Raw genomic sequence first — 26,137 nt, forward strand, 5'->3', positions numbered from 1 at the left:
ACACGACAATAGATGTGAAACCCTCGGTAAACTCTGGAGCACTTTGTAAACTGTTCTGTACTGAACAAATGTGAGCCATTATTACCAAGGCCGTGCTCTCTGCTGGAAGAGAGAGCAGAGGGAGAGAAGGCATGGCTGAGGCCCGGGTAGCTCGCCAGGCCCCACTCCCTGATGAGGAGTCGGAATGCTTGTGGATCCTGACATGTCCCCGTCCAATTTCTTGCTGGAACAGCTCCTGGCCCATCCGGATAATCCTTCATTCGCTGTTTACTCACTTGGCATCTCCTCTGAATTCTAAACTGTCTGCATCCAGCAGGCCTTTGCGGCCCCTGCCAGCGCTTTCTCCCTAGCTCACTCACGCATTATCTGTTTTTATTACAGTCAAGGTTGAGGAGACTTGCTCGTGCTAAGCCCCTATTTTCAGCTACTTGTAACTTTCCAAAACAATTCCCCTCAGGCCTCCTCTGTTGCCAGCCTTGTTCCTGCTCCGGGTGAGGCTGGAGGGATTCTGGGTGCCTCCGCTGCTTTCTGAAGGACACTCAGAGACTGTCCGGAGGGCATGGGGGTAGGGCCAAGGCCCAGCTTTCCTGGGAAATGAGTGCCTGGCTCTCCTTCCCTTCTTTCTCTTTTTTCCTTCTACCGGCCCATCTTATTTTCTTTTTCCTATAGCAAGAAATGAGCTGCCCCCATTCCCCAGGTGGGTGGCCTGGAGCAGGGATTTTAGAATAGAAAGAGGGCAAAAAATCCATCATGACAGGAGGTCTGGCGCTTTGACTGGCTGTCTGGGGTTCAGAGTTTAGCTCATTGGTTTTCTGTTGCTTTCTCTCCAATTACGCCTTTTTCTGTCTCTCTCTCTCTCTCTCTCTCTCTCTCTCTCTCTCTCTCTCTCTCTCTGTGTGTGTGTGTGTGTGTGTGTGTGTGTGTTGGGTTGGGAGGAGAGAGGGAGGTGGGATAGGCACAAAAGATGCCCCCCTTCCCATGCCCAAATAGCCCTAGTGCTGGCAGGCTCTGCACTTGTAAATGCCCTCCCACCTTCCTCCATTTCCAAGTGCTCAGCATGCACGTGGAGGGCTGCTTCCTATGGAAACATGTAACTCCAGCTTTCACTGCTTTCTACCTGGAACGTCATCCTGCAGCCACCAAAGGATGGGGGAGGCACTGGGGCATGATATATCCTGGTGCAGAATCAGGTGGGAGAAGAAGGGATCAGGATGGGAACACCTGGCGGATGTGGCCCCAACCACCCCCACATCATGAAATAGTAGTTGAACCCTAGTCAGTGCCAGAGAGAGGACCCTAGGCACGTCCTTAGGCACCCTCCATTTCTTCCTGCTCCTACTCTGTCCAGCCCCAGCTGCTCGACCCCCAACCTGTTTTGAGACCTTTAGGTGGACTGAGCCTCTCTCTAATGAAAGTCCTTTACTGAGGCCAAGGGCTGGGCCAGTGGAGGGAGAAAAGAGCCCAGGGAAAGGTGTGTGTGTGAAAGAGATCTCTGAAGTGCTTGGGGTAAATGGGCATAGCTCTCTTGGGTAAAATTCTTTGGGAGGTGTAAGCCCTTTCCCCAGCTGCTCTTTATTTTGTGTTCACTCGGTTTCTTTCTGTTCTTTCTGCTTTCCTCAGAGTGACTTGTTTCAAGGCTCAGCTCCCAGAGGGTAGAACAGTGTGAGAGCTGCAGGGTTTGGAGTCTTACAGACTCCAAGTTCAATTCTGCCTTTATGTCTCTTCTGCTGTGTGCTCTCGGACAAATATTTAACCCTTCTGAACCTCAGTTTTCTTCTTTGTAAAATGAACGTAAGAATATTTACCTTCAGAAAGGTGCTGAAAACTATGAACATGATTCAGTGTTGAGCATACATTAGTTACTGTGATTAAAGGCACTTGGAAAGGAGCATAAGGGCCTGGGATCTGGGGGTGCCCAAAAGAGGGGAGCGGTCTAGTTTGGGAGGGTGTCAGGGTTATGGGACAACTTTGGAAGGGCTAGATATGAGGAATGTACGTGTCACCATCTGAGAGTGTAAGAGCAAGTGAATTCTGGGGAAAAGAGCCTATGTGCACAGATTTCCAGTGTGTCCAGCAGCTTCTATGTATTGTGCCCTGGGCTATGGACTGTGGGGTGTGGGAGACCCTGAGCAGTGGGGAGATAGGACCTAACCCCATTGGTCCTGCTTGGGGAACAAGACTACTCCCAAGAAAAGGGGGTTGGACAGAGGGTCCGTTCAAGTTTGGAAAAGGAAGAGACTGCTCTGACCACTTGCCATCAGGGAGGGCTTCCTGGAAGAGGTAGGCTTACCTGGGACCTTGAATAATTTCATGCCATTTGTTCAGCACCTACTTCTCCAGCCTCTCCTGTGTACCAGGTCTTGGGCTAAAGACGTGAGTGATCTGGGGTCTAAGCCCTCCAGGTGCTCCCAGTGGGGAAAAGACAGTGGTAATTATTAACCCAAGGAAGAATTGCCATAGTTACAGGGGAAGCAGAAAGAAATGTGGGAGGGAATGAAGGCCATCTTTGTCTAGGGATCTTGAGGGTAGAGAATAGAAGGAAGGGCATTCCAGGCAGAGGGAACAGCTTATGTAAAGCCTCAGGTGTGAAAGATGGCCTTCTCGAAGGAAGGAGAAAATTTGGGTGTGGCTAGGTCACACAGTGTAGCGAATGACAGAATGCGGTCACATCCTTCAGCTCAGAGGAGGCCGCTGGAGCTGTGTGAAGCACAGGCTCAAGTTGCCTTAACTCTCCATGCCTGTTTCTTCCTTTGTGAAATAGGAATCATAGTGGTACAAGGTTGTGGCGATCACACAAGATGGTGCTTATACACTTCCTGGCACAGTGTTTGCCATAAAAGGCATGTGCTCAATTAACGTGAGCTGTTATCTGATCCTGACAGGACCCCAGCCCGGGAGGTTAGGGGTTGTTGTCATCATTTGAAGGTGTAACTGAGGTCCAGAGCGGGTCATGCCAGGGTCACTGGCCAGAAGCAGAGGTGGGACTGGAATCCAGGTCATTTGCCTCTAACTCTGCTTCCTGTCCACTGCTCTGCCTCAGATGGACAGACAAGTAATGGACATAAGAAGAGAATTCCAGGCTAGAGGAAATGTATGCACACATAGACCGCACAGATGGCAGAATGGTCTGGGCAGCTGCTCAGGCCATGGCTATGGGTGTCTATGCATGTGTGTGTGTGAGTGTGAGCATGGGTGTCTGTGCCAAGGGTGAGTCTCCGTGGCGTGTGCAGTGTGTGTGTGTGTGTGTGTGTGTGTGTGTGAGCGAGCCAGCCATGGGGTGTCAGTGTCTGTGACCTGTGTGTGAGGGTACTTGCTCCTCCTCTGGCTGCCCTGCCGTCCTCCCTGGGCAGCTGGTGAGCTGCTTGCAGAAGTTCACTCCCTCTCCAGCAGCTCCCCTGGGCCTCTCAGCAGCCAGCCGCCCTGTTTGATTCTATTTATCCATAAATCATGGCTTGCTGAGGAGATGAGAAGGAATTGGGCGTGGGGGCAGAGCCCTGGCAAGGGGCGGGGTTAGGTTTGCAGTTCACACTTGAAGTTCCAGCCTGGCTTCCAGCTGTCCCCCAACGCCGCCACACACACACCTCCCCCCCCACTCCACACCTGCCTCAGCCCTCCCCATTCCCTGCCATAGGCACTCACTGATGCTTGATTTTGATCAGGTCCTGGGCAGTGTGTGGGGGGAGGACGCACAGAATGGAGTGGGATATGACACTGGCCTCTGCCTGTGGGGAAAACTACATGTGTGTCTAGTTCAGTATTTCGTTCAACACTTCATGTCCTAGATGTCTTTCATACCAAGCAAGACATGGTAATGCTATGAGAATAGCTAGCTAGCATTTATTGCCTATTTATTCTGTGTCAGGCACTGTGCTAAGCGCATTATATGTGCTAATTCCTTTAAACCTCACAATAGTCCTATGAGGGCTGTACTATTATTAGCTCCCATTTACAGATGGGGAAACCAAGGCATGCAGAGATTAGGTCACATGGCTTGGAAGAATAAGAACCAGAATTTGAGCCCAGACAGTCTGGTCCAGAGCCCTAGCACTTAATCACTGAACCCTAAAAGAAGGGTGTAGGCACAGCGTGAGGGGAGCTCAGAGGCAGGAGAAGTTAATTCCCACTGAGGAGATTATGGAAGGCTTCCTGGAGGAGGTGCTTTTTATTTGGGTCTAGAAAAGTCAGGGCTTGTCAGGCAAAGGTGGGCATAGGGGAAGAACGGAAGTGGTCCTGGTGTGTGTGTGTGTGTGTGTGTGTGTGTGTGTGTGTAAAAGAGAGAGATTCTCAAACTCTGTCACTGCAGCCTCTCCCATCTCTTCTCTCCCCATCTTGTTTGGGTGACAAGCAAGGTAACATATGACGTATGCAAGAATTGAACATTCAACAAATATTCACTGAGTACCTCCCATGTGTCAGCCTGTCATAGAAGATCCTGGAATGAGCAAAGCAGATATAGCCCCTGCCTTCATGGACCCTGTAATCTGGTATACTGTAGATGCTTAATAAATGGTAGCCTCTATTATTATTAATATCCCTAGAGGCCTGGGAGTCCTCCTTACTCGTTCTTTCAACAAGCATTTATTGAGCACCTACTATTTGTACAGCTCTGTCCTTGGTGCTAGGAAGACAGTGGTGAACAGGATAGCAAGCCTGGCCCTCCTGGATCTGACATACTAGAGGGGAAGACTGTGTGTGAGCATTTTGTCCGCCTCAGACATGGGCTGCCTCCTGGAGCACACATGCTCTACCTTGAGAGCTCCTTGGGGAATGGCATGGTCAGGAGCACAGGCTCTGCCCACAGGACCTGGCAAAGGCTCTGCCCAAAGGACTCCATCAGCTCATCAGTAATCTTGAACTCTGATCAGCTGACGTGCCCGCCACAGGCCTGGGCAGGGGGGCAGCAATGTACCTGAGCTCACATCTCACTCCCAGGACACCCCTGGGATTGGACCCAGGAGGCCTGGTTCTCCCTGCTCCTGGCTCACCCTGCCTCCCAGGTCTCCCGATGTCATCCGTCTGCCCTTGTCTGGGTCTCACCCCTGGGACCCAGGATGTCTCCTCTGCCCAAGGATAGGTCGTGGAAGTCAGCCCTGTCAAAAGGCTGACTAGGGCTGCAATATTTTCTTTCCCCAAATGTTAATATGCTGACGCTAAGGGGACTTGAAACCATGTATGTCATCAGAGGAAGGGTTCAGAAGGGCTGGGGCAGGATTGCCTGGAGAAGACTGGAAGGGGACATGAGAGCTGTCGGCAAGGATTTGGAGGCCTGTCATGTGGCAGAGGGAGCCAGTCTGTTTTCACCAGCTCTGGAGGGCAAGCTTAGGACCATGAGGGAAAGTTCTAGGGAGACAGAGTTAGCTCAGTGCAAGGCACAGCAGCCCTCGCTAATAGTGCCCATCCAGGGAGGACCTGCCTCCTGAAGAAGCGGCTTCCTGTCACCCACAGCGCTGCCCAGGGGGTTTGTGCACTGATGGGGCCTGACCCCATGACTTCCGAGGTCCCTCCCAGCCTGAGACCCTGACTCCCTGCTCTGGGAATGGTCTCACTCTGGCTGGCAGGCGAGAATGTGCTTGTTCCCCTTCACGGCAGCATCACGTGTTGCCCGAGGACATTGTTCACGTTTGTTCACAGCAACCAACAATGCAATTTGCAATGACAAGCGTTTGTTTCACCCTGGCTTCAAGGGCTGTCTGAGCGATGCTAGGGAGCTGGGCATCTTGGTGGGTCAGCTGCTGGAAAGATGATGGCCTCCGCCCATGCTGCAGGGGATCCCAGGGTCACCGATCTCGAGGGGCTCAACTTTCCTTAGCAACGCATCCCTTTCTTCAAATGGAATTGTCTGCAAAAGCCCAAGATGTAAAACAGGGAAATGCTGCTGTTTTGGTTAAAGAGGGCTTGAGGGACCACAGCCTCATCTACTTAGTTAGCATCCGCCTTCATACCCCTGAGAAAGTCCCAGGAACTCTAGGAGGTCCCAAGAGCACACAAAGCAAAGAGTGTAGACTGAGCCAGACTGCCTGCGTTTGAACCATGGCTCCACCACCTACCTGAATGATCTTGGACAAGGTACTTGACCCCTCTGTGCCTCAGTTTTCCCATTTGTAAAATGGGAATAACCGTAATGCTTACCTCAGTAGTTGTTGTGAGGACTAAGTTATTACCTCATGTGGAACACCTAGGATCCCTGCTCATCATCAGAGCAGGGAAGGGTCAGTTCTTCCACAGATGAAATCACTGATGTCCGAGAGGTTGAACACCTTGCCCACAGCCACCTCACAGCTGCTTAGTGGCCAGAAGAGGGCCTCAGCCTATTGCTCCAAGCCCAGTGCTCATTCTGCATGACACAGAAAGCTAACTGCTTAAGATGGGCATTCCCTGGGTCTCTGGGGACCATTCAGAGGGTGCCCACTGGCTTCTGGGATTGACAGGCTCTGTCCTCACGGGCTCTCCAGCCTACAACAGAGGTTGATGAGCAGCTTTTGAAAAGGACCTTGTTTGGCAAAGAGAGGAGGGAGCTCCAGGGAGGTAACCCTTTTAAGAACTGCCCCATGGCCAAGAGGTGTGTGTGGTGAGGAGCACACCTGAGTGTGGCCTCCTACCACAGCAGCACAGCTGGCAGATCGCGAGCTTGCTAATAGCCCCTCTGATCCTGCCCCTCCCTTGCTCACAAACTTTCCATGACACCCATGGCCTGCAGAACACAAGCGCCTCAGCCTGAAAGACTCCCATCTCTCATTGCCTACTCTCACTCCCAGCCTGGTCTCCATATTTCACACCCCATAAGTTAGTCCAGCTCCTCAGACAATGTGCCTGACACTTCTGACCTCCCCCTTGCTCTTGCTGTTCCTTTTGCCCAGAATGGCCTACCCTCACCTCACCCCCAGGCCCCAGACGGCACGAAATACCACCTCCTCAGAAAGCCTTCCCAGATAGCTCCCTCATCCAGCAATCACTTCTTCATTTGTGCTCCCAGAGCCCTCTGTTTACACCTGTGACAAAACTGACACCAACAACCCTAGTAATAATACCTGTCTATGGAGTCCTAGCAACAATCCCATGGAGTGGATGCCATTTTTATCTTTATAAAGGTGAAAATGGAGACCTGAGTGATTGAGAAACAGAGGCTTGTCAACTATAATTGAAAAGTCAATTTAAAAGTGTATATATACATATATATACATATATACATATATATATATACACATATATATACATACTGGGGGTGTCAAAAAAATGTATACAAGTGGACACTGGTCAGCGTTGCTCAAGCAGTGGTTTGCCATAATCAGAAGTGTCTGGACGCTGATGGTAACCACTTTGAGCACCTCTTATAACTGCAGAAGTCAAATATGACTTGTATTCATCTTTTGTTATCTGTTATCTGTGTATATTGAGTATTACAATTTTAATACAGTTTTTTCCTTTCTTACAATGTGTATATATTGTTTTGGCACCCTCTGTATATATATAATTTTTAAAAAGAGGCAGAAGCTGTACTCACACTTGGGTCTTTTCTCAGATATTTTGGAGCCTGGAGCCCCAAGCTGGTGTCCTGCCACTCGCTGGTTGTGGGGCACCCAACATACTAAGAAATAATTAGCTGAATTCTTGCCTGTCCCCTCTGCCTCATGGTAGATTCTCAATAGATAGTGGTTGAAGAAAGCTCAGCCCAAGAGTGGAATTTACTTTATTGAAAAGGAAGTTCAACAACCCCAATGACACCCCCAGACCCTTCCAGTGTGGCAGGGGCAGTTCCTGTGGAGAGAGCTGGAAAAAGTGTAGGGCCCCTTCCCGGAAGGCACACTCGCCCATCTCCTTACCACAGCTCTGCATCCTGGGACCCTGGGGCCATGCCCTGTGGCATTATGGCCATCACTCTCTCCACTTGTCCTGCCCACCCCCATGCCCCAAAAGTCTGGAGGTTAAAGATGGAGGCGTCTCATTTGGCCTGAGAACGTTGGCAAATGTGCTCCTCCACCTGGGGAAGGGAAGCGCTGGGCCAGTTCTTTGGCGTCTGCAGATTGTCCAAGTCAGAGCTCTCTGGTGCTGTGGGCCCTGAGGTTGACAGTGAATTGGTTAAAGGGGCCTCCGGGGGGCTGAGGCTGTGGACTCCAGACAAGAGGAAGTTGAATTGGCCTGGCAGGTGGGGACCAGGTGAGGGTGGCCTTTTCCCACAGCTGGAAGGCTCAGGAAATTGGGAAGGGAGAAGTGGGGCCCAAGCAGGATTCTAGGGAGAGTAGGTAGCGAACCAGGTGCCCAGGGCGCTGGAGTGGTAGTGGGAGGGAGCCCTGATGGTCCTGAGAGCTGGGATGACCTCTGGCCCTGCTCCTGAGGCCCCACAGCAAAACAAGAGAGACCGGAGGCCAGAAGCTGAAACCACAGGAACCAGGACCAGACAGCTATCGTTGGCTCTTAATTACCACCATCACTGGCACCAAAAAGCCCACACAGGCTGCTCTGTAAATAAACAGCGTCTCCTTGACTTGAGGACACATCTCAGTGCACACATATTTACAGGGCACATGTAATCTCTGCCAGTCTCACTCAACTCCCCACATGATCACTTCCGGTCACGTTTCGCTTTCCTTACATTTGGTTTGGGCTCATGTCTACAACCACCTGTGAGAAGGTAGGGAGAAGGTTTATTCTGCGTAGCAGAAGAGAAAATAGTGGTTATGGACTCATCCAAAGCCACACACAGAGCGAGAGGTGGGATTTGCACAGAAACCTGGGATTTTCCTCCTAGGGCAGGTCCATGAAGATTTCCACTCCTGAAGTCTAGGACCCCTGAGCTCTTAGAATGGAAGCTGCTGGGCTGCCCGGGGAGCATGTAGGAGATTGCAAACAATGAGCTCAGGGACTAAGGGGTGGGGGTGGGGTGTGCAGAGGCCAGCTGGGTGGACTTCCAGCCCAAGGAAAGTTGGGCTGAAGGAGGTGAGGACTAATCAGAAGGTTCCAGAGATTTCCTCTTTGACTGTACACCTGGCTGTTGTGTCTTGGCCAGATACTTGAGTGTCTGTTAGTGCCCATAGGGCAGATGTCCTCAGAGGGACTGTAAGAGCTAATGATAACCATTTGGGCAAATTCAGCTGGCGTTGTGGCTCAGAGTATGAACGGGAGGGGATGGAATTGTGCTCAGCAGGAAGGCCTTAAAGAAACAGTGGCTGTTTTAGAGGGCTTGGAAGGGCCTGCGAAGCCTGGCTGGGCTAGGGGCACACTTGGCCTCGCCTTTTAAAGATGTCACGTTTGGAGGATGGTATAGATGCCATGGACTCACACAGGGCCCATGCAGGAAGAGACCAGGAGAAATGCCAACCAGTACAATTCCCCCATTTTACAGATGAGGAAACTGAGGCACAGAGAGGAAAAGAGATGTCCCAGGATCAGCCAGCAAGAAAGAACCAGCAGAACTTTCTCAGAGCCCCCAGTGTGGGGGACAGTTGGAAAGCTATCATGGTTGTTCTGGGGGGCTCTGGGCCAAAGGAGGGTGGTTGGCTCTGGCCAATGAGGGTCTGACCTGTGCATGTCCTCCCCAGGGGCGCCCACCCGCGATGTCCTGCTGGTCTCTGCCATCATCACCGTCAGCCTTAGCGTCACTGTCGTCCTCTGCGGCCTCTGCCACTGGTGTCAGCGCAAACTGGTGAGGCTCCTGAGGGCCCGGGGGCGGGGCCTGGCCCTGCACCCCGCCCCCCACAATTACAGGCTCCTGAACGCTCTCTAGGGCGTGTGCAGATGACCACCTGCTCGAATGGTCAGGCACACTTGCTAGAAATTCACACCTGCATGCAGGCACTGCGTTCGCCTAGGTGTTGGCCCCGTATGTCTGCGTGGACACCCAGAGCCACACACCTGCGGACATTCGCGGACAGACACGGGTCTCATGGGCATTCACACGCTCTCAACTCCACGCACACACGCCCCATCTCCCGCAGAAAAAGCCGCAGGCACACACGCGCAGACTGAGAATCGAGGCCCTCTCCCCTCGGTCCGCTGCCCCCCCTCAGGGCTGGGCGTGGTCGAGCGGGTCTCCAGACCAATGAGGCGGCGGCGCCCGCCCCGCCCCGCCCCCAGCGCCCGCACATCCATCCTGGTTCTCAGGGTTTGTACAAGCACAAACCGCTTCTTTTCATTTTTAACGAGAGCTGGAGAATTAACGCGCAGGATTAGGCCATTAATAAGTAACGAGACCGTCAGGAGGGACATTCATCACTGAGGGCGCCGGGAGGGGGAGCCGGGCTGAGCCGCCCGCGCGTAGCCCACAGCTCCCCGAGGGTGGCCACCCCAGGAGACCCTCACTCGTATCCAGTTCCTGCCGCGCCAGCCCAGAAATGCGGTGGGCACTTCGAGGGGCTGCAGGAGGACATCCCCGAAGGTGGGCAGGGAGGCCTCCCAGGTGTGGGACCTTTCCTGGGGGTAGATGCGAAAGAGTCCCTGGCAGGTACCTTCCATCCCCCAGTTTGAGAATGGTAGGAGTGGGGGCAGGGTACCACATCTGGGAGCCCCATTCATTCTCTCCCAGGGAGGAGGGCTGTGGCTGCAGCAATGTGGGGGCGGGGACTTCACGCCCCACTCTTAAGGAAGAGAAAGGGCAGATGCCCCTGGATGAGGACCCAGCGTGCCTCCTTCAGGAAAGGCAAACTCGGGAATTGGGAACATGACTCTCCATCCTGGGATATACAACTTCCAGCAGCTCCTTCAGAATGTGCGCTGGGACCCAGTGGCTCCTTGCATTCAGGTGGAGCCAGGCTGGCTGTCCTGCATTGTTCCTGGATCTCCTGTGGCTGCGTCTGTCTCAGAATTTCAAGGGAGGTGGAGTGTGGGGCTTGGCCACGTGCCTCTACGTATGTGAGTGTCCTCAGAGGCCGTGGGAGTGGCTGAGCCCCGCTGCAGCCCTGCACGTCTTGTGCCTGTTAGGCTGTCTGTCTGTCTCTCTGTATTATAAGGCAGGGGTAGGTGTATGAGCAGGTGATGCTGGTGACCTTGAATGCAGGTGTTTGTGTTGAGTGTGTGGACTTTGAGGGTATTAGTGTGGTGTGTGTGTGTCTGTTCACACTTGCAGAGTGGAAGGGGGATCATCTCATCATATGCCTGAGTGAACTGACCCTGGTAAGTGTTCCAGAGTGTGTGTGTGGTGAGAGCCTCACCCCCAAACTTCCTCACCTGGGACAGGAGTTTAAAGATGACAGCTTTTGTAGCAGGTGGGCAGCTGAGAGATGCAGAACCTCCCCTGGTCCCAGCCCCTCCTCCCAGCTTCAGGACATTTCCCAGGGGTCCAGACCACAGCCTGCCCTTTTGACTTGCTCCTCTGAGCTGCCAAGCAAGCCCTCAATCCTGCCACCATCCCTCCCCTACCCCCAGGTCACAGAACCCAGGGAGCTTTTTGCCCAGGCTGTCTCCATGCTGCATGGAAGGGGCTTTTAAATGTGCCCTGCACAGTTGCTGGGCTCTCTTTGCCTGCCTGTCCCCTCAGCAGCAGTGATGTGATACCCTGACAGCCCAGATCACATTTCTAAACATTAATAACTTCCTTAATCTCCAGCTGGCTTTTTCCAGATCAGCCTGGCCAACCTCCCTCCCTGATGAGCAGGCTGATGGTATAGGCTGCTTAGAAGCTGTCTGATGTTTCTTGGACCCCGGCTGAAGTTCCTATCCTTGCCCCATTAACTTCCCCCTGACCCCCCAAATCCTGTCCCTGGTTCCTGTCCTCCATAGCACCCCAGCTCCTGCTGCAGTGATAGTTGCCACCTGAGGGAAGGGTTCTTTGAGCTGTGGAAGGAAGGGGAGCGGCCCTGGGTGAGCCAGGCAGCCCACCCCAGCCATGCCTGGCCTTGAGACAGCTAACCAGCCTTAGAAGAGAGTGCTTATCAGGGCCAGTTTCCTGCCAAGATTAGGAAGGAAGAGGAGAGGAGGTGACGAGTAGGGCTGGGGGGCCTTCAGCAGCAGCCCCACACTGAAGTGCTGGAGAGGAGTGGGGGCAGGGCTCCTGCCTGAGGGTCCTGCCCAAGAAGGGCCCTTGACTGCCACGGAGGGCTCTAGGCCCTGATGGTCCCCGTTGGAACTAGGAATTGTTTGGGATTTGAACTTTGGGTAACGATGGGAAGGATCAGAGATGCAGCTGAGCGAGGGCAGCTTCTGTGGACCCAGAGAACACAGCAGCTCTGTTTTTTAACTCTCAAAGTTCTGGCTCAGAGGCAGCAACAGCCTGGGGATGGGACCTGGGGGGAGGGGCCACTAACAGGCCCTCCCAGTTGAGAGTTGTGAGAACTGCTGGGTACCAAGTTCCACACCAAGTACTAGAGGCGATCCGGTCCCTGCTGTTGGCCGCCACATTCCCAGGGGTGGGAGCTGAAGTAAGTAAGGAGAAAAATAATATCTATGACGAGAGCCTTGAGGCTTGATGACCCAGGGCTCATCCGGTGACACCACACCATTTCAGAAAGGAAGCAAAGGAGGCCAGAGGGCAAGGGACTTGACTAGGGTGACATGCGGAACGTGGGGCAGTGCTGGGACCGGGACCCTGGCACCCCTGAGACATAGGGGCTCCCCCCACCCCATACACCCTTCAGGGGCGCACCATTGAGCTGCCGTTGCGGCTGAGCCCAGGAAGGGGCTGCAGCTGGCAGGAGCGCCAGGAAACGCGGCTGTGTGGCTTTTATTTTGCTTTAGGGAGAATAGAATAATTGACTGTTGTGGCTGTGGTGTTGGTGCTCATGACTGGCTGTTGGGAAAATGGGGAAACGTGTGTGTGTCCCCACTCGGCTGGGCAGGGGTCGCCCAGTGCCCAGTGGTACAATGGACTGTGGGGGCAGCCCCAGCGCCTGCACAGCCCCCGTCCCCACTGCCCATGGCCCATAGTTGTGCTCGAGGACACTTGGTGGCAGCCAGGAATGTTAACTGTGCCAGGCTCTGCATGAGCTAAATTTAGAAACCCAAACCGAGAAGGTGAATGGTGCTCACCTTCCAGGCGGCAGGCCCAGTTGCCGCTGCAGCCAGGGCCCTTCCACTAATCAGGGACCTGGTGTGCCCACCTGCCCCTCCCCTGCCCATGCTGGTGTGAGGACCGCTGGGGGGCTGGCCCAGGCTGCCCCCGCCTTCGAGTCAGTGAGCAGTCTCTCTTCCCAAGGCTTTTTTCCACAAAGGAGAGTGCTCAGGCCCTGCCATGCCTCCCAGCCCCTGTGTACAAGGACCCCAGGGAACTCCCAGACAATGACAGACACAGCTTGGGCAGGACTGGGCACATGCACACTCTCTGCCCCTGAGGCTCACATCACGGGCCACTGACAACCTTGCCCTGCAGGATGCCACCCCACCATCTGGGGGAGGTGACGTGGCCAGTGTGACGTGGCCAGGCGCCTGAGAGCCGTCTGTCTGTGGCAGAGAGAGATGTGTTTCTGGGAGCCAGGCCAGAGCCCCAGGAGACAGGGGGACAGGAGGAGCCCCATCTCTGGGATAAGGAATGGAGTGCAGTTCAAGGGGATAGGGCAGGTCTTAGGGCTCAATGGGGCCCAGGAGCTGGCAACCAAAGAGCAAGTGTTGGTGGGGCTGGCACCCCACAGTGGTGACACCCTCACACCTTGGCCTCCGACCTTGTTGGCAAGGCTGGGCTCCAGTCTACTCCCCTTCCCAGGAGTGGGGGGTGGGCATGCTGGGGAGGCTGGGAGGGTGCAGCCCTATGTCCCACGAGTGACCTGATGTTATCTCCACAGGGCAAGCGCTACAAGAACTCCTTGGAGACGGTGGGCACGCCAGACTCAGGGCGTGGGCGCAATGAGAAGAAGGCCATCAAGTAGGTGCCAGGCTGCGAGTTTGGGGTGGGGACACGCAGGCAGCCCCGCTGGGAGGAGCCCCTGCCCCTCCCCAGACCTGCACACACACACACACACACACACACACACACACACACCCGCCCCGCCCCAAATACCCCAGTGCCATGTTCTCTCCCCACCCCACACCTCAGGGCGCCTTCTCTGCCTGTGCTGCCCAGACCCTCACCACGTTGCAGGGCCCTCAGCCCTGGTGGCTGATGCCTCCATCCAACCCCACCCAGCTCTCCAGCTCTTTTCTCAGACCCATCAGTGTTCTCAGGGTGACCTGGAGGGAGGGCAGGCCGGGTGCGGGGCCACTGCCCTCCCCCGTCACCCCTGGTGCCCACTGCATGTCTCACTGCCTCTGACTCACCTGGGTTTCCCCATTTTGCTCTGAGAGTCCTGCCTTCCACGGGGGACCACGTGTGCCAGCCCCCTGCTAAGGGTCACTGGGAGATACCAGGAGAAGTCCCCTTGCCCCACCTGGTTGGGGGATCTGGAAATAGGTGCTCCCTCTAGAGGACTCTGTCCTCTGGCCAATGGCCCCAGCCTGTTCCTCTGTTGAGCCCAGACCTTCACGGGGAGGCTGTCAGGCCGAGGTAGGGCCGGGGGGCACCTCCATCTTATCCTGCCAACCAAAGGCCCGCCGTGCCCCTCCCCTTTCCTTCTGCCCGCTTCCCACCTAGTCCTTCTGCCCTTCCCTGGCCCTCCCTTCTCCCATTCTCCCTTCCTATTTCCCTCCTTCCTCTCCTGGCCTCCTAGGCCTTCCCTCTCCGCCCCTCCTTGCCCCCTCCTCTTTCCATCTCTTGCTCTGACCCTGTTTGGGGCCTTCAAAGCAGCTGCTGGGTGTGTGTCTGTTTGGGCGGGTAAGTGGAGAGGTGGGGCAGGCTGAGGCTGGGGGTGGGAGCAGGCTCCTGAGGAAGATGCGGGAAGCCTTTGAAGCCGGGTTTTGTTGCACACTCTCCAGTCTTCAAAGCCAGAGCTGGCTGGTCTCGGGCTGTTGCAGAGCCCAGGCGCCAGGCTTTCTGAAGGCGGAGGGACCATGTGGGGGGAGCACTGGGCCAGCCCAGCACCTGTGCCACCTCCAGGCTAAGCCCCGAACTGAGTTTGTAGCCTTGGGCCAGGGGGGCTGTCTCGGGCAGGTGACCGGAACTTCCTGGGCAAGGGAGTGTGGAGCAGGACCAGGAGTCCTGGATAGGGTCCACGGGAGGAGACAGGATTCCCCACAAGAGCTTGCGTGGCAAACCCCTGAGGGCTCTCTAAGATGCAGTGAGGGCCGCAGTGGGCTGTCCCCCACCTGTCTACAGCCCTGCAGCCCCTGCCCCCTCGCACCCTGCTGAGCTGTCAGACCCTCTGCCTCAGGGGAAGGAAGCCACCACTTCTGTCGACACACCCCAGGTTCCTAGGCCTTTGCCTCTGGCCAGGGCCCAAAGCCAGGGGAGGGGCAGGAAGCAAGATTTACCCACTGCACCATCTCCCCTCTGGCCATAGGGCTTCCTTTAAGGGGACTGGTTTATCAGAGTTTCTGGGAAGCGGCATTCTTTAGCTTCACTTCCCAAACTGTGTTCCTCAAAGCACCCATGCCCCTATAAATAATAATTATTCCACAAATCAAGGGTTCCATGACCAACTAAGTTTGGGAAACACTGCACACTAAGCTCCCTCTTGGAGATACTGGTATTCACTGACACCTTAAAGACTGTGAGAAGTCCTGCACTAAAGGAACCAGTGTTGCACAAACTTATTTAATTTAAGACCCCCTTTTCTACCTATTACGGCAGTGGACAACCTGAGGGACCCTGGAATTCCTTGGAACATAGGCTGGGAAACCAGCCTGGCAGTGATGACCCTGGGTGAATCTTTCTCTCCGGTACCTAGGGTTGGATGGCCCTGATTTTGGAGATTTGGAGGCGGGGAAGGAAAGGAAGTCTTCCAACTGTCCCATCTCTCTGTTACACTTGGGAGAGGGGACCAAAGGATGTCTCTGGTGGGAATAGGGTCTTCTGTGGAGGGAGCCTCCCCAGGCAGGGGCCTCCCACCGCTGAGGACCTGGCCGGTCCTGCCTCTCGCATCCCTGGCCCCCACTGCCCCGGTGAGCAGGCTCAGGGCGTTGGCTTTGAACCCTGGTCACAGGGTCCCCTGTGAGACATTTCCAAGGTATATTCTGGACAGAGACTCTGTCCACAGCAGGGAGGCCCAAGGAGTCCTGTGGTGGCAGCCCAGCTTCTCTGTCTCTCTCTCTCCTTTGTTTCTGAGTCTGAGGTTGAGAACCGAAATCAAGGTCAAACTTGTCCTCAGCTCCTGGGGTTTCCAGGCCATGCCTTCTGGCAGCTTCCGTACGACTTGTGTGCTTCCCTACGACATGTCACCGAGCAGGAGCGGGTGGGAACACTGGGGCAGAAGATCCCTTCCAGGCCGAGCAGCTCCACCTTGGAAAGGCACAGGGCGCAGGGAGAGGCTGCCCGACCAGGTACACGGCAAGGGCCCGAGGCTGAGTCTGCTCACTGTCCCCCAGGAGAAGGGCAGGCTCCCTTTACACAGGCCCCAGGACAGAGGACCTGAAGGGCCTCTGTGACCCTGGTCATGCTGTCAGCAACGTGAAGGCCTGCAGATGCTTCCCTTTGTGGGGAGGGAGGCAGTGACCCAAACCATCACCTTTGCAGTGAGCAGAGAGGGTCTCCAGCTCAGCTGAGATCCTGCCCGTCTCGTGTAAAGGCTTCATTTCCCGAGGTGGGAGAGCGCAGGAGAGGCTGGGAACCTCAGGCCAAGGGGAAGAGGAAAAGACGGGCAGTTAGCTGGGCCTGCCCCGCGGAAGTGGACGAAAGGGGGGAAGCTCGAATCTTTCCAAACTGGGGCCTCCGTCCTGCCGCAGGATAGCTGACTGGCTTCATAGTCACAGCCAGCCTTCTGGTTTGACAGGCAGGGAGACTGAGGCCAGAGGAGAGGGGCCCAGGGATTTGGCAGCAGGGTCTGTCTACCTTTCAGCCCTTTACAGACAGAAACCAGCTCCCTCTCCTCCTCCTGCTCCCCAGCACATCCCACCCGGGGCCTCGTCCCCTCTCCTCTCCTCTCTCACCATCTTTCTCTCCCACCAGCTTCCCCGGGTATGAGGCCCCAGTGGCTCACCTGCAGCTCGCCTCCTTTCTGCACGGCTTCTCCCGCCCTCGAGTGTGTGCGTGTGCGTGTGTGTGTACGTGCGTGCAAGGGGCGTCGGCTGCGAGCCTGCCCACCTCTCTTCCTCCTGCAGGAGTCGACCCTGGCCCACCCCGCCCTGTGTGCCCAGCCCGGCCCCTCGGCCCCGCAGGACTGGCGGTTCTTGTTTCTTCTTGTATCTCCCTGTTTTCTCCCCTCTCTCTCTGCCCCTCCAGCGATCTAGACAGAGACTTTTGGAATAACAATGAGAGCACAGTGCAGCAGAAATGGAGCTCCTACCCTCCCAAGGAGTTTATTCTAAACATTTCACCCTACGCCCCTTATGGCGACCCACGACTGTCCCTCAAGTGAGTGACTTTACCTGGTTTGATCATATGTACCGAGTACCCGCGCACGTCCTCCTCCCCCTCCCAGCCCCTCACTTCTCCCCCTCCTACTCCCCCTCCTCCTCTGCTCCCCCACGTCCCCACCCATGCACCCCATGGGCAGGCTACCATGGAGACGAGCAACCCCTCCTGCCCCGCCCCCCCCCCCTGCCTGCCTGCCCGTCTCCTGTCCCCACCCCCCAGGGCCAGCCACGCAGGAGAGCCCCCTCCACGGCCACACCGGCCCCCAGCTGGTCCCCGTGGCCCCACCCCCTCTGTGCAGTCAGGATGGGGTTGCCCGTTTCGGTCCCTCCCTCTCGGTGTGGCTCAGCTTTCCTCCTCCCTGCTGTGTGCTGCTGCCCTGGCTGCTCGGTGGTGGTGGTCGGTGGTCGGTCGTGGAGGTGGTGGCGGTGATGGCGGTGATGGTGGTAGTGGTGATGAACTCTGACTAACACGGCTTTCTCTCTCTCCCTGCCTGGGGGCCTCCTGGCCTGGACAGCCCGCTCTTCCTCCGTCGTTAACCCTTCGTTGTCCTGTGGGATAGAGTTGGAGGTGGCTGCCCTCTCCCAACCCCTGCCGCCCCTGCCCAAGGCGGTGGGGAGGGGCCCCCCTCCATTGTGTGGTGCGTTGTTCTCCGACTCCCGGCCCCCTGGTCCCCCTCTCTCCTCTCTGCAGGCTCTGCTGTTAACGCATTTGCAGTGCTGATGTCTCTCTCTCTCTCTCTGTCTGTCTCTTGTCCGTCTGTCCCTCTCCTCCTCTCTCACTGTCTCTTTCTTCCTTTTATCTGTTATTGTTTTTCCTCCTCTTTTACCTCCCCACCCCCACGTGTGACCTGCCCTCTCTCCCCCACCGCCACCCCCGGTGCCCCTCTGGCCTGGGTGCCTCACCTGGCTGCCTCGCCCGTGCCTCCAGTGGCACTCTCCTGTCAGGCGCCAAAGTGGCCGCTGCAGCGGGGCTGGCGGTGGAGCGGGAAGGCCGGCTGGGGGAGAAGCCAGCACCGGTGCCGCCACCTGGAGAGGACGCCTTGAGAAGCGGCGGCACTGCCCCCAGCGAGCCAGGCAGCAGTGGCAAGGCGGGGAGAGGCCGCTGGCGCACGGTGCAGAGCCACCTGGCCGCAGGGAAGCTCAACTTGTCCAAGTGAGTGATGGCCCCATGGCTGCCGGAGCGCGAGCTCAGGCCTGCCCCCGCCAGGGTGGACAGCGGGACCCCTGGCATGCCCGCTGCTGCCCCCAGAGGTGCCGTCCTCGGCCCCTGGCTCATTCCATTCCTTCACGAGACTCCCATCGTCCTTGCCATTGAGCACAACTAGCAGCCATACAGTGTCGCATCTCAGCCTCTGGCTCCTGCCCCCATCAGTCTCTTTCTTTGCCAGTGCCCAGGACATCCCATTTTCTGCCCCCAGGGCAACTTTATTTCAGTCCTTGGGTCATCCCATCCTCCTTGATTGGCAGCCCCATCTCAGCCATCAGGTCACCCCTCCGTGGGGAGCAGGCCTGTGGTTGTTCAGCCACTGGACCATCCCATCCTTGGGGCGCTGGCCCACTCTCAGCCTGTGTTTTATGCCACTCATCTGTCACCAGGCCTTCCCTCTTACAGTCAGCAGATGGCTCTAGACCCAGAGGTTGAGCCATTCCATTTTTGACCATCGGGTGATCCATTGACTTGTCCCAGTCTTGCCTGTACCATAACACCATCTGTTCCATAGGCCCACCATGAACAGCCAGGCTGTCCCCATTGGTTCATCCTCACCTCAGCCATCATCACTGGCTGTCCCAGTCTTGGTCAGCGGGCTGTCCCACCGTCAGCTGTTGGGATGGTGTGTTCTTGGAGGTTGGGTTGCTGAGCCCCAGCTAACATCTCTTTTCTGATGAGGGTGGTCTGGACGTCAGACAGAATTTCTATTTTCTTTTTAATGGCTGTCTGAGCTTGCCAGGCAGATAGTCGGTCCCTCTCTTAGGTGATGGATTTAGGGCTGGCCCCTATCCTCAGCGGATAGTATGTTGCCCTCTCCCCCACCGTAGGGAAGCCTTATTCTCATCTTGGCTTTTAGAACCTTCCATTTCCCCACAACTGAGCCCTTCCGGGCTCTAAATCCTTTGAACTATGACCATTCTCATTGACCACTGGGACATAAGTTCCATTGTCAGCTATTAGAACTGCCTTGTTCCCAGCTAATGGAGCAGCCTCTCATGTAGAAGGCCGGGGGCCGGACCCCTTCTTAGCTGCTGAGCTATCCTGTTGCCTCAATCTGGGCCCTCCTGGTTCTCTTCAAAAGGCCAGTGATTCCTGCCTTGGGAACCACTGTGCCCAGGTCTCATTTGCTTGTTGGCCTGAGGGAACACAGGCCAATTTTGCCCCTGACGTCAGGCCTCAGGAGGACCCTGGAGGGAAGCTCCACTTCCCGTCTGAGATCCAGTCCCAGTACCTCGCCCTCTCTAAGCTGCTCCGGCCACAGACTCCAGGCTGGCTGAGGCCTCCATGCCATCCGCTGGCTCAAGGCCTGGAGGAACCAATTTTAGTTTCCTGTGACTGAGAGGTTGTAAATTGGACTAATTTTGGATATGATAGGAAACCAAAATGAGGTCAGCAAGGAGGAGGAGGCGGCCGCCCAGGTGCTGTCCTCCCCCTGCTTCGGCCTGTCCCCCAGGAGCTGCGAGCCTACCTGGCTGGCCAGGCCTGGGCCTGCCCCTGGTGGTAGCCCTGATTCCAGCCCCGAGCCAGGCAAGGTTGCTGCCCACTCCAAGACCCCAGCTAAAGCCATGTTTTGCTTCTCTCTCAATCTCTCTCTCTCTCTCTCTCTCTCTCTCTCTCTCTCTCTCTCTCCTTTTCTCTCTCTCTTTACTATTCTCTGACTTTCTTTCACTATTTTTCTCTCTTTCTCTCTCTCTCTCAGCCCACAGGGGCAGCCTAACTGTTGTCGTTTGGTTCCTAGGGTAGGCTCGGGGGTGAGCAAAGCTGAGGTCTGGCTGCAGTGGTGAAAGCGGCTCCAAGGGCCCTGGGGCCCCCTCCCTTGGTCAGCTTGGGGGTACATGGCTGCCCTGGTGCCCTAGATCAGGAGATGGCAAGTTCTCTCTGTAAAAGGCCAGGTAGGAAATATATACGTAGGCTTTGCAAGTCACATAGTCTCTTTTATACCTACTCAACCCTGCCATTGTAGCCCCAAAGCAGGCATAGACAGACTATACAGGCAAACTTTGGAGATACTGTGTGTTCCATTCCAGACCACTGCAATAAAGCGAATGTCACAATGAAGCGCATGTCGCAATGAAGCAAGTCACGTGAAAGTTTTTGGTTTCCCAGTGCATATAAAAGTTATATTTACACTATACTGTAGTCTATTAAGTGTGCAATAACATTATGTCTAAAAACAGTATACATACCTTCATTAAAAAATAGTTCATTGCTAAAAAATGACACTGATAGACTTGCTCCACCCAGGATTGCCCCAAACCTTCAATTTGTAAAAAGTCCAGTATCTGTGAAACACGGTAAAGCAAAGGTGCCATGAAACGAGATGTGCCTGTAAATTAATGACAGTGGCTGTGTTCCAGTAAAACTTGATTTACAAAAACAGGTAGCCCAGGGCCCATATCTTCCCTTAGTGCATTGGATTGGGTGGCAGAGGGAAGGGACAGAGGAGGAGGACGTTGGGACCTCTGGCTCTGGCCCTGCCTGTCGGATGTGCTGAAATCTCTAGCCAGGGCAGGAAGCAGGCAGCTTGCCCGGGGAGGCCAGGAGGCTCTGACTCCTCCTAGCTCCGTCTCCTTGAGACATTTGCAGCTACCACAGGGAGTGTTGACTGTACCACACATCATCCCTGGGCCCAACCTCATTAGGTCCTCATGGCAACCCTGTGACAGAGGCAGCGGGGCTTATTTTTCAGCCCCATTTTACAGATGAGGAAACTGAGAGGTAGACTCCCTTTCCCAAAGTTAGGAACCCTTCCAGAGAAGGGTTTTGAACCGATGTATCTGACCTCATCCTGCCTCTGATCAGCCAGGTGTTTCCTGTCGGTCCTTGCCCCCAAATCCCAGCGTTTTTCTGAGAGGCTGGTGGGCCTGTGAGGCCGGCACCCTCTTTCAAATGCATAGAGGACAGGATAGTCATGCTGTTTTCTGTCAGAACTGTGGCAAAGCGTTCAGACAAGTGGTTCCTAGGGCTCCCACCGCATCTGCTCCTTTCCAAGGTCCCCTCCTCTAACTAGGAGTCATTCCCCAAGATATGAGGTTAAGGGGTTCCTTAACCTCAGAAACAGAACCCTGGAAGGAGGGCGAAGATCTGTGCCAGAGCCTGAGTCTGGAGGCAGCCCTGGCCACAGGGTAGAGGTGTGGGAGCCTGAGGACACTCGTGGCTTCCATGGACAAAGCATAAGAATTGCCACCTTCCCCCGAATCACCGTGTGTTACTAGGCCAGCTCTGCATTGGCCTGGATTTCCTTGTGTCTCCAAAGGCCAGGAGTACTTAGAACACAGAGGCAGACTTTCCTGGGGTTCCCCCCATGAGACAGTGGGAGGGGGTGGCAGGCAGCAGCTCCCTCCGTCCCCTCCCATTCTAACATGACAGGCAGCTGCAGGGCCTTGGGGACCCGCCTTCACCACACAGCAGCCTCTGCCTCTTCTGTGACCCACTCAGACCAGCCGAGAGATTGGCTCAGACAGGAGGAATTTGGGCACTAGCTGAATCAAGGACAGAGGGTGGGCTGGGCGGGGCCCACCTGAGGGCCTCAGGGTGGCCTCCTGGGTGAGGTGGTGGCAGCGGCGACGGCAGCAGCGAGCGGTGACAACTGCGATGGAGGCCTGGCGAGGTCCGGCAGAGCGAAGCCTGCACTGGGGCCTCCTAGGCCTGGCTCTGGGCTTCTTTCTCCTCCACTGTGATCCCTTCACCTGCTTCTCCTTTCTCTCCTCTCCTCCACCCGCCCCAAGTTTCGAGGACTCCACCCTGTCCACGGCCACTACCCTTGAGTCTATCCCCAGCTCCACGGGAGAGCCGAAATGCCAACGACCCCGCACTCTGACGCGGCAGCAGAGCCTGCAGCAGCCGCTAAGCCAACACCAGCGGGGCCGGCAGCCCAGCCAGCCCACCACCAGCCAGAGCCTAGGCCAGCTGCAGGCCCACACGGCCTCAGTGGCGGGCCACAACCCCCGGGCCTATGGCCGGGGCCAGGTTCGGCAGGGCACCTCAGCTGGCTCCAAGTACCGGGCGGCCGGTGGCCGTAGCCGCTCCAACCCGGGCAGCTGGGACCACGTGGTGGGGCAGATTCGAAACCGAGGCTTGGACATGAAATCCTTCCTGTAAGTCCCCCCCTTGAGCGGGCTGACTCCCCACCTCCCCGACCCAGCATCTTTCCCCTACATCTCCTTAGTTGCCGACAGGCCCTCCATCTCCCGGGCAGAGTGCCAAGCAAACTTGGCCACGCCCTCCCCAGTTTCTTAGGGCTCATGGCTCGAGCCTGAAGCCCCCCATGAAAGGATTTGTCTCTGAGCCACCCCTTTGATGATCCTAGCCCACCCTCAGTGCCTCGGGGCTCAGAGAAGGTCCCCCCTAAAAGTAAGTGGAGACACTAGGGAAGCTGCTGAGGTCCCCAGATCTGTCTCCTCTTCGCTGCTGGTGGCCTCCCTTCCGCCTCGCCCTCTCCTCCTGTGACCTCTCTCATCCCCTCCTTCCAAACCTGGTCTCCTTTCACTCCATCTCCCAGGCCCTGCCTCCTCCCCTCCAGTTTACTTCTTCTCTGTAACCGTACTCTGCTCACCTTCCTGCTGCATGCTTTCTCCCTCCCTCTCACTTCCCCTGTCCTCTCCCTCTCCGACCTCCTATAGCCACCTGTCCTCTAGCTCCTGCCCTGTCTCCTGTAATGACCCGTCTCCTAAGGACAAACCTTGGAGGCTCCTCCCAAAGCTCCAGAGAACATTGTTTCTAAATCAGAGCCTTATTTCAGGTGTGCAAGTCTGAGAAGTAACTACTCACCGTCAGTGTTGAACCTTAGCCATTCCCCCAGCCATGTGCCCCTCTCCCCCTCTCGCTGGTAGGGGCCCCCCACCCAGGGCACCCTCTCCCCACCATCCCTCTGGGCATCTATGCTCACACCCAGAACCCAGGGCAGGCCTGGGCTTCTGTCCCTGGTATCACCACCTCCTTGGGCCTAACATGACCTTCCTTCCAGGCTCTGGGGATTACTCCCCTCGGCCAGCTCTTTCCTGGGAGCAGTGTTCACAAGCAGGAGATCAGCACACCGAGCCTGGGAGAGGAGAAAGGGAGGAGGAAGGGGAAAGCCAAAGTCAAGGCCCAGCTCACTGGCAAGATATGGGGATGCTGAAGGCAAGCAGGTCCCTCAGAGCATCCTGTCTCTCCGACTGAGATTCCAGCCCGAATGTCCAGGGCAGACGGAAGTGCTGCCCCTGGCAGAGGCACCCAACAGAAGAGGCTCTTCCACACCAGCTTCCCATTCGGGTGCAAGTGACCTGGGGCCCCAGCCTGGCCCACAAATGCTGCCTGTGAGTCTACTTGGCAGTTCCGGGCAGCACATCCACTAGGGCTCTCCCTGACCCAAGGACCCTTGGGACTCCAGCTGGACGCCTGCATGACAAGATGCCCAGCAGAGCCTCCTGGCTTCCAGGTCGCAGTTTGTTTTGAGACGGATGCGGTGGCATTGGCATGGGTTAGGAGAGTCGAGGGAATTGCTGCTGCGGTGGCTTGGACAGAACAGAGCCAGCCGGGTCCCTGCATCCCTCTGCTCCTCCTGACCTCCAGCTGCTCCTTGCACAGCCATCAGCCCTGCCTCCTGTTCTCGCAGCCATCAGACTGGGGCAGGGGCTATCCCCAGGCTCTGGGAAGAAAGTGTCCGGCTGCAGGAAAGCCCCTGTTCACCACCTCCTCCCTGCCTGCCGCCCCCCTAGTCAACTAGGATTTGATGAGCGGCTCTCATGAGCCAGCATCCTTTGTCCTCGCTGCTTCTGCCCACCGCAGCTGTGTGCCCCTCACTTGCCGGCCACTGGCAGGGCTTACCCAAACCCACACCCCCTCCGCTGTGGTCCCTCCCAGCTGGGGCCGGCAAATTGTGTAAAGGGCAGATTATAAATATTTTAGGCTTTGCGGGACACATGTCGCCTCAATCGCATTTTAAAATGTACAAATCATTCTTGGCTTGTGGGCTATGTAAACGTAGGCCACCAGCTGTAGTTTGCTGACCCCAGATGCCTGTCGTACAGTTTAGACTCTGAGGCATTTCACTCACCTAAACACAGGTAGTCCAGGTCAAGGGTCAGGGTGAGAGGGCGAGCCAGGCCCCCCAAGATCCCAACTCTCTCTCTCAGGGAGGCAGGCATTCCTCCTGCTTAATGGGTGTGACCCCCCCCCAATACCACCACATCTCCCCCAACTCTCCCTGTCTTGCCCCCAGTCTCACCCTTGGGGCCTGCGATCTGGAGAGAATGACAAATTGGGAATTTATGCCGAGGAGCCATTTTGTTTTTAAGAAACGCAAAAGGAGTATCTGAAAAATGCATTAACAAAAGAAAAACATGTTTTCCCTGGGTTTGCCTTCCCCCAGCTCAACCAGCTCCCAAGCAGGCAAATGGAATTTTACCAACTCTAAAACAGTACCGGTGGGCAGAGAACAAAGAAAATGAGGATTCGTCCTGAAGGAAGGGTGGATTGTTTCCCAAAAGTTAGATGCCAGTGCAAGTGTCAGCCTGGAATGATCGTGCCCAGGACAAAGATACAAAGACAGAGAAGGCAGTGAAACCACTTAACTTCCTCCCCTCCCCAGAGCCCACTGCCAGCTCCCCCCTGTGCTCCCGCCCTCCCCTCAGAGGCCGGTTCTCACCTGCTAGAGTTCCCTTTTGATAACCTGTCTGGAAAACAGCCATCGCCAGTTGTTTATGGTTTCCTCGCCCTCCCGGATGGGGGTGGAAATGGTAGGCTTCCCAGGATCTGTCCCCCTCTGGAACATTCCACCAGGTTTACCATCTTTCCCTTGGCCCTTCTTGAGATGCTTTCATGCCTGTGCCATCTGAGAATTCTTCTGCCTTTGTCGGATGACACACACAATGCTGGATGAGCTCCACACAGTACCCAGAAAATGCCCACAAACTCAAATGGCTTTGAGGGGCAGGGGGCCACGTTTATCCCTGAAATTGCAGGTGACCTTGCAGTCGCCCAGTGGTTCTCTGAGACTGAGCCATACTAAAGATGTCACACCTTGACCTCCGGCCCCATGCTGCTGCCCACATGACAAGGCCAAGAGGTTCTCACCTTCTAATCTGCCGGGACTAGCCAGCCTTTTCCAGACTGTCCTCACTGAAGACACAGGCTCCCTCGAGTCCTGCCTGGGTTTCTCCTGACCTCGCCAAGTTCCTGTACTTTCTCTCTTTCCATCTTTGCCTTTTGGTGCCTTCTGGACTGCTTCTCCAAGGAGTAGCCCCTGAACTGGACCCAAAAGCCTTGGTGGTTATTGCCTGGATCTCTAGGAAGGGGGACACAGGAGAAGGCCCACCATGGCCAAAACACACCAGATGCCAGAAGGGACTTCCATTCCCCTCCAATGGGCTGTGTGTCCAGGGACCTGGGAGGAAGCTCTAAGACGAATCCTGGCATTAAGCACACCTGGCTGACCACGACCTGGAGCTGTCTTTATGAGGGCCTTCCATAAGCATAGGGTGGATTTCCAGACTTTCTAAGAACCTCCTAGCTGGGACCCCAAACCTGTCTGCACAGTCCTGAAGCAAGATGGCGACAGAGCCCTCCCTCTCCTCCCAGGGGCCTGGATGGCCAGAGCCAGTGTTCCCTGGCCTTTGTTCAGCTGCAGATGAATTAGCT

At 55.9% G+C, this 26,137-nt stretch overlaps 1 protein-coding gene across 5 annotated transcripts in view; it reads left to right on the top strand.

Moving 5' to 3' along the window:
- SYT7 (synaptotagmin 7) overlaps positions 1 to 26,137 on the top strand; it is a 62,511-nt gene that overhangs the window by 14,619 nt on the left and 21,755 nt on the right. Inside the window, exons 2-6 of one of the 5 annotated variants that reach the window (XM_033119716.1) lie at positions 9,537 to 9,640; positions 13,707 to 13,786; positions 17,174 to 17,305; positions 18,236 to 18,460; positions 22,246 to 22,614. In XM_033119716.1, coding sequence (XP_032975607.1) covers positions 9,537 to 9,640; positions 13,707 to 13,786; positions 17,174 to 17,305; positions 18,236 to 18,460; positions 22,246 to 22,614 — 910 coding nt within the window. The remainder of the gene's footprint in view (positions 1 to 9,536; positions 9,641 to 13,706; positions 13,787 to 17,173; positions 17,306 to 18,235; positions 18,461 to 22,245; positions 22,615 to 26,137) is intronic. The other 4 variants (XM_033119717.1, XM_033119718.1, XM_033119719.1 and 1 more) reach the window with 4 other exon arrangements.

This window comes from Rhinolophus ferrumequinum, chromosome 11, assembly GCF_004115265.2.
Source record: "Rhinolophus ferrumequinum isolate MPI-CBG mRhiFer1 chromosome 11, mRhiFer1_v1.p, whole genome shotgun sequence".
NCBI classification, from domain to species: Eukaryota; Metazoa; Chordata; class Mammalia; order Chiroptera; family Rhinolophidae; genus Rhinolophus; species Rhinolophus ferrumequinum.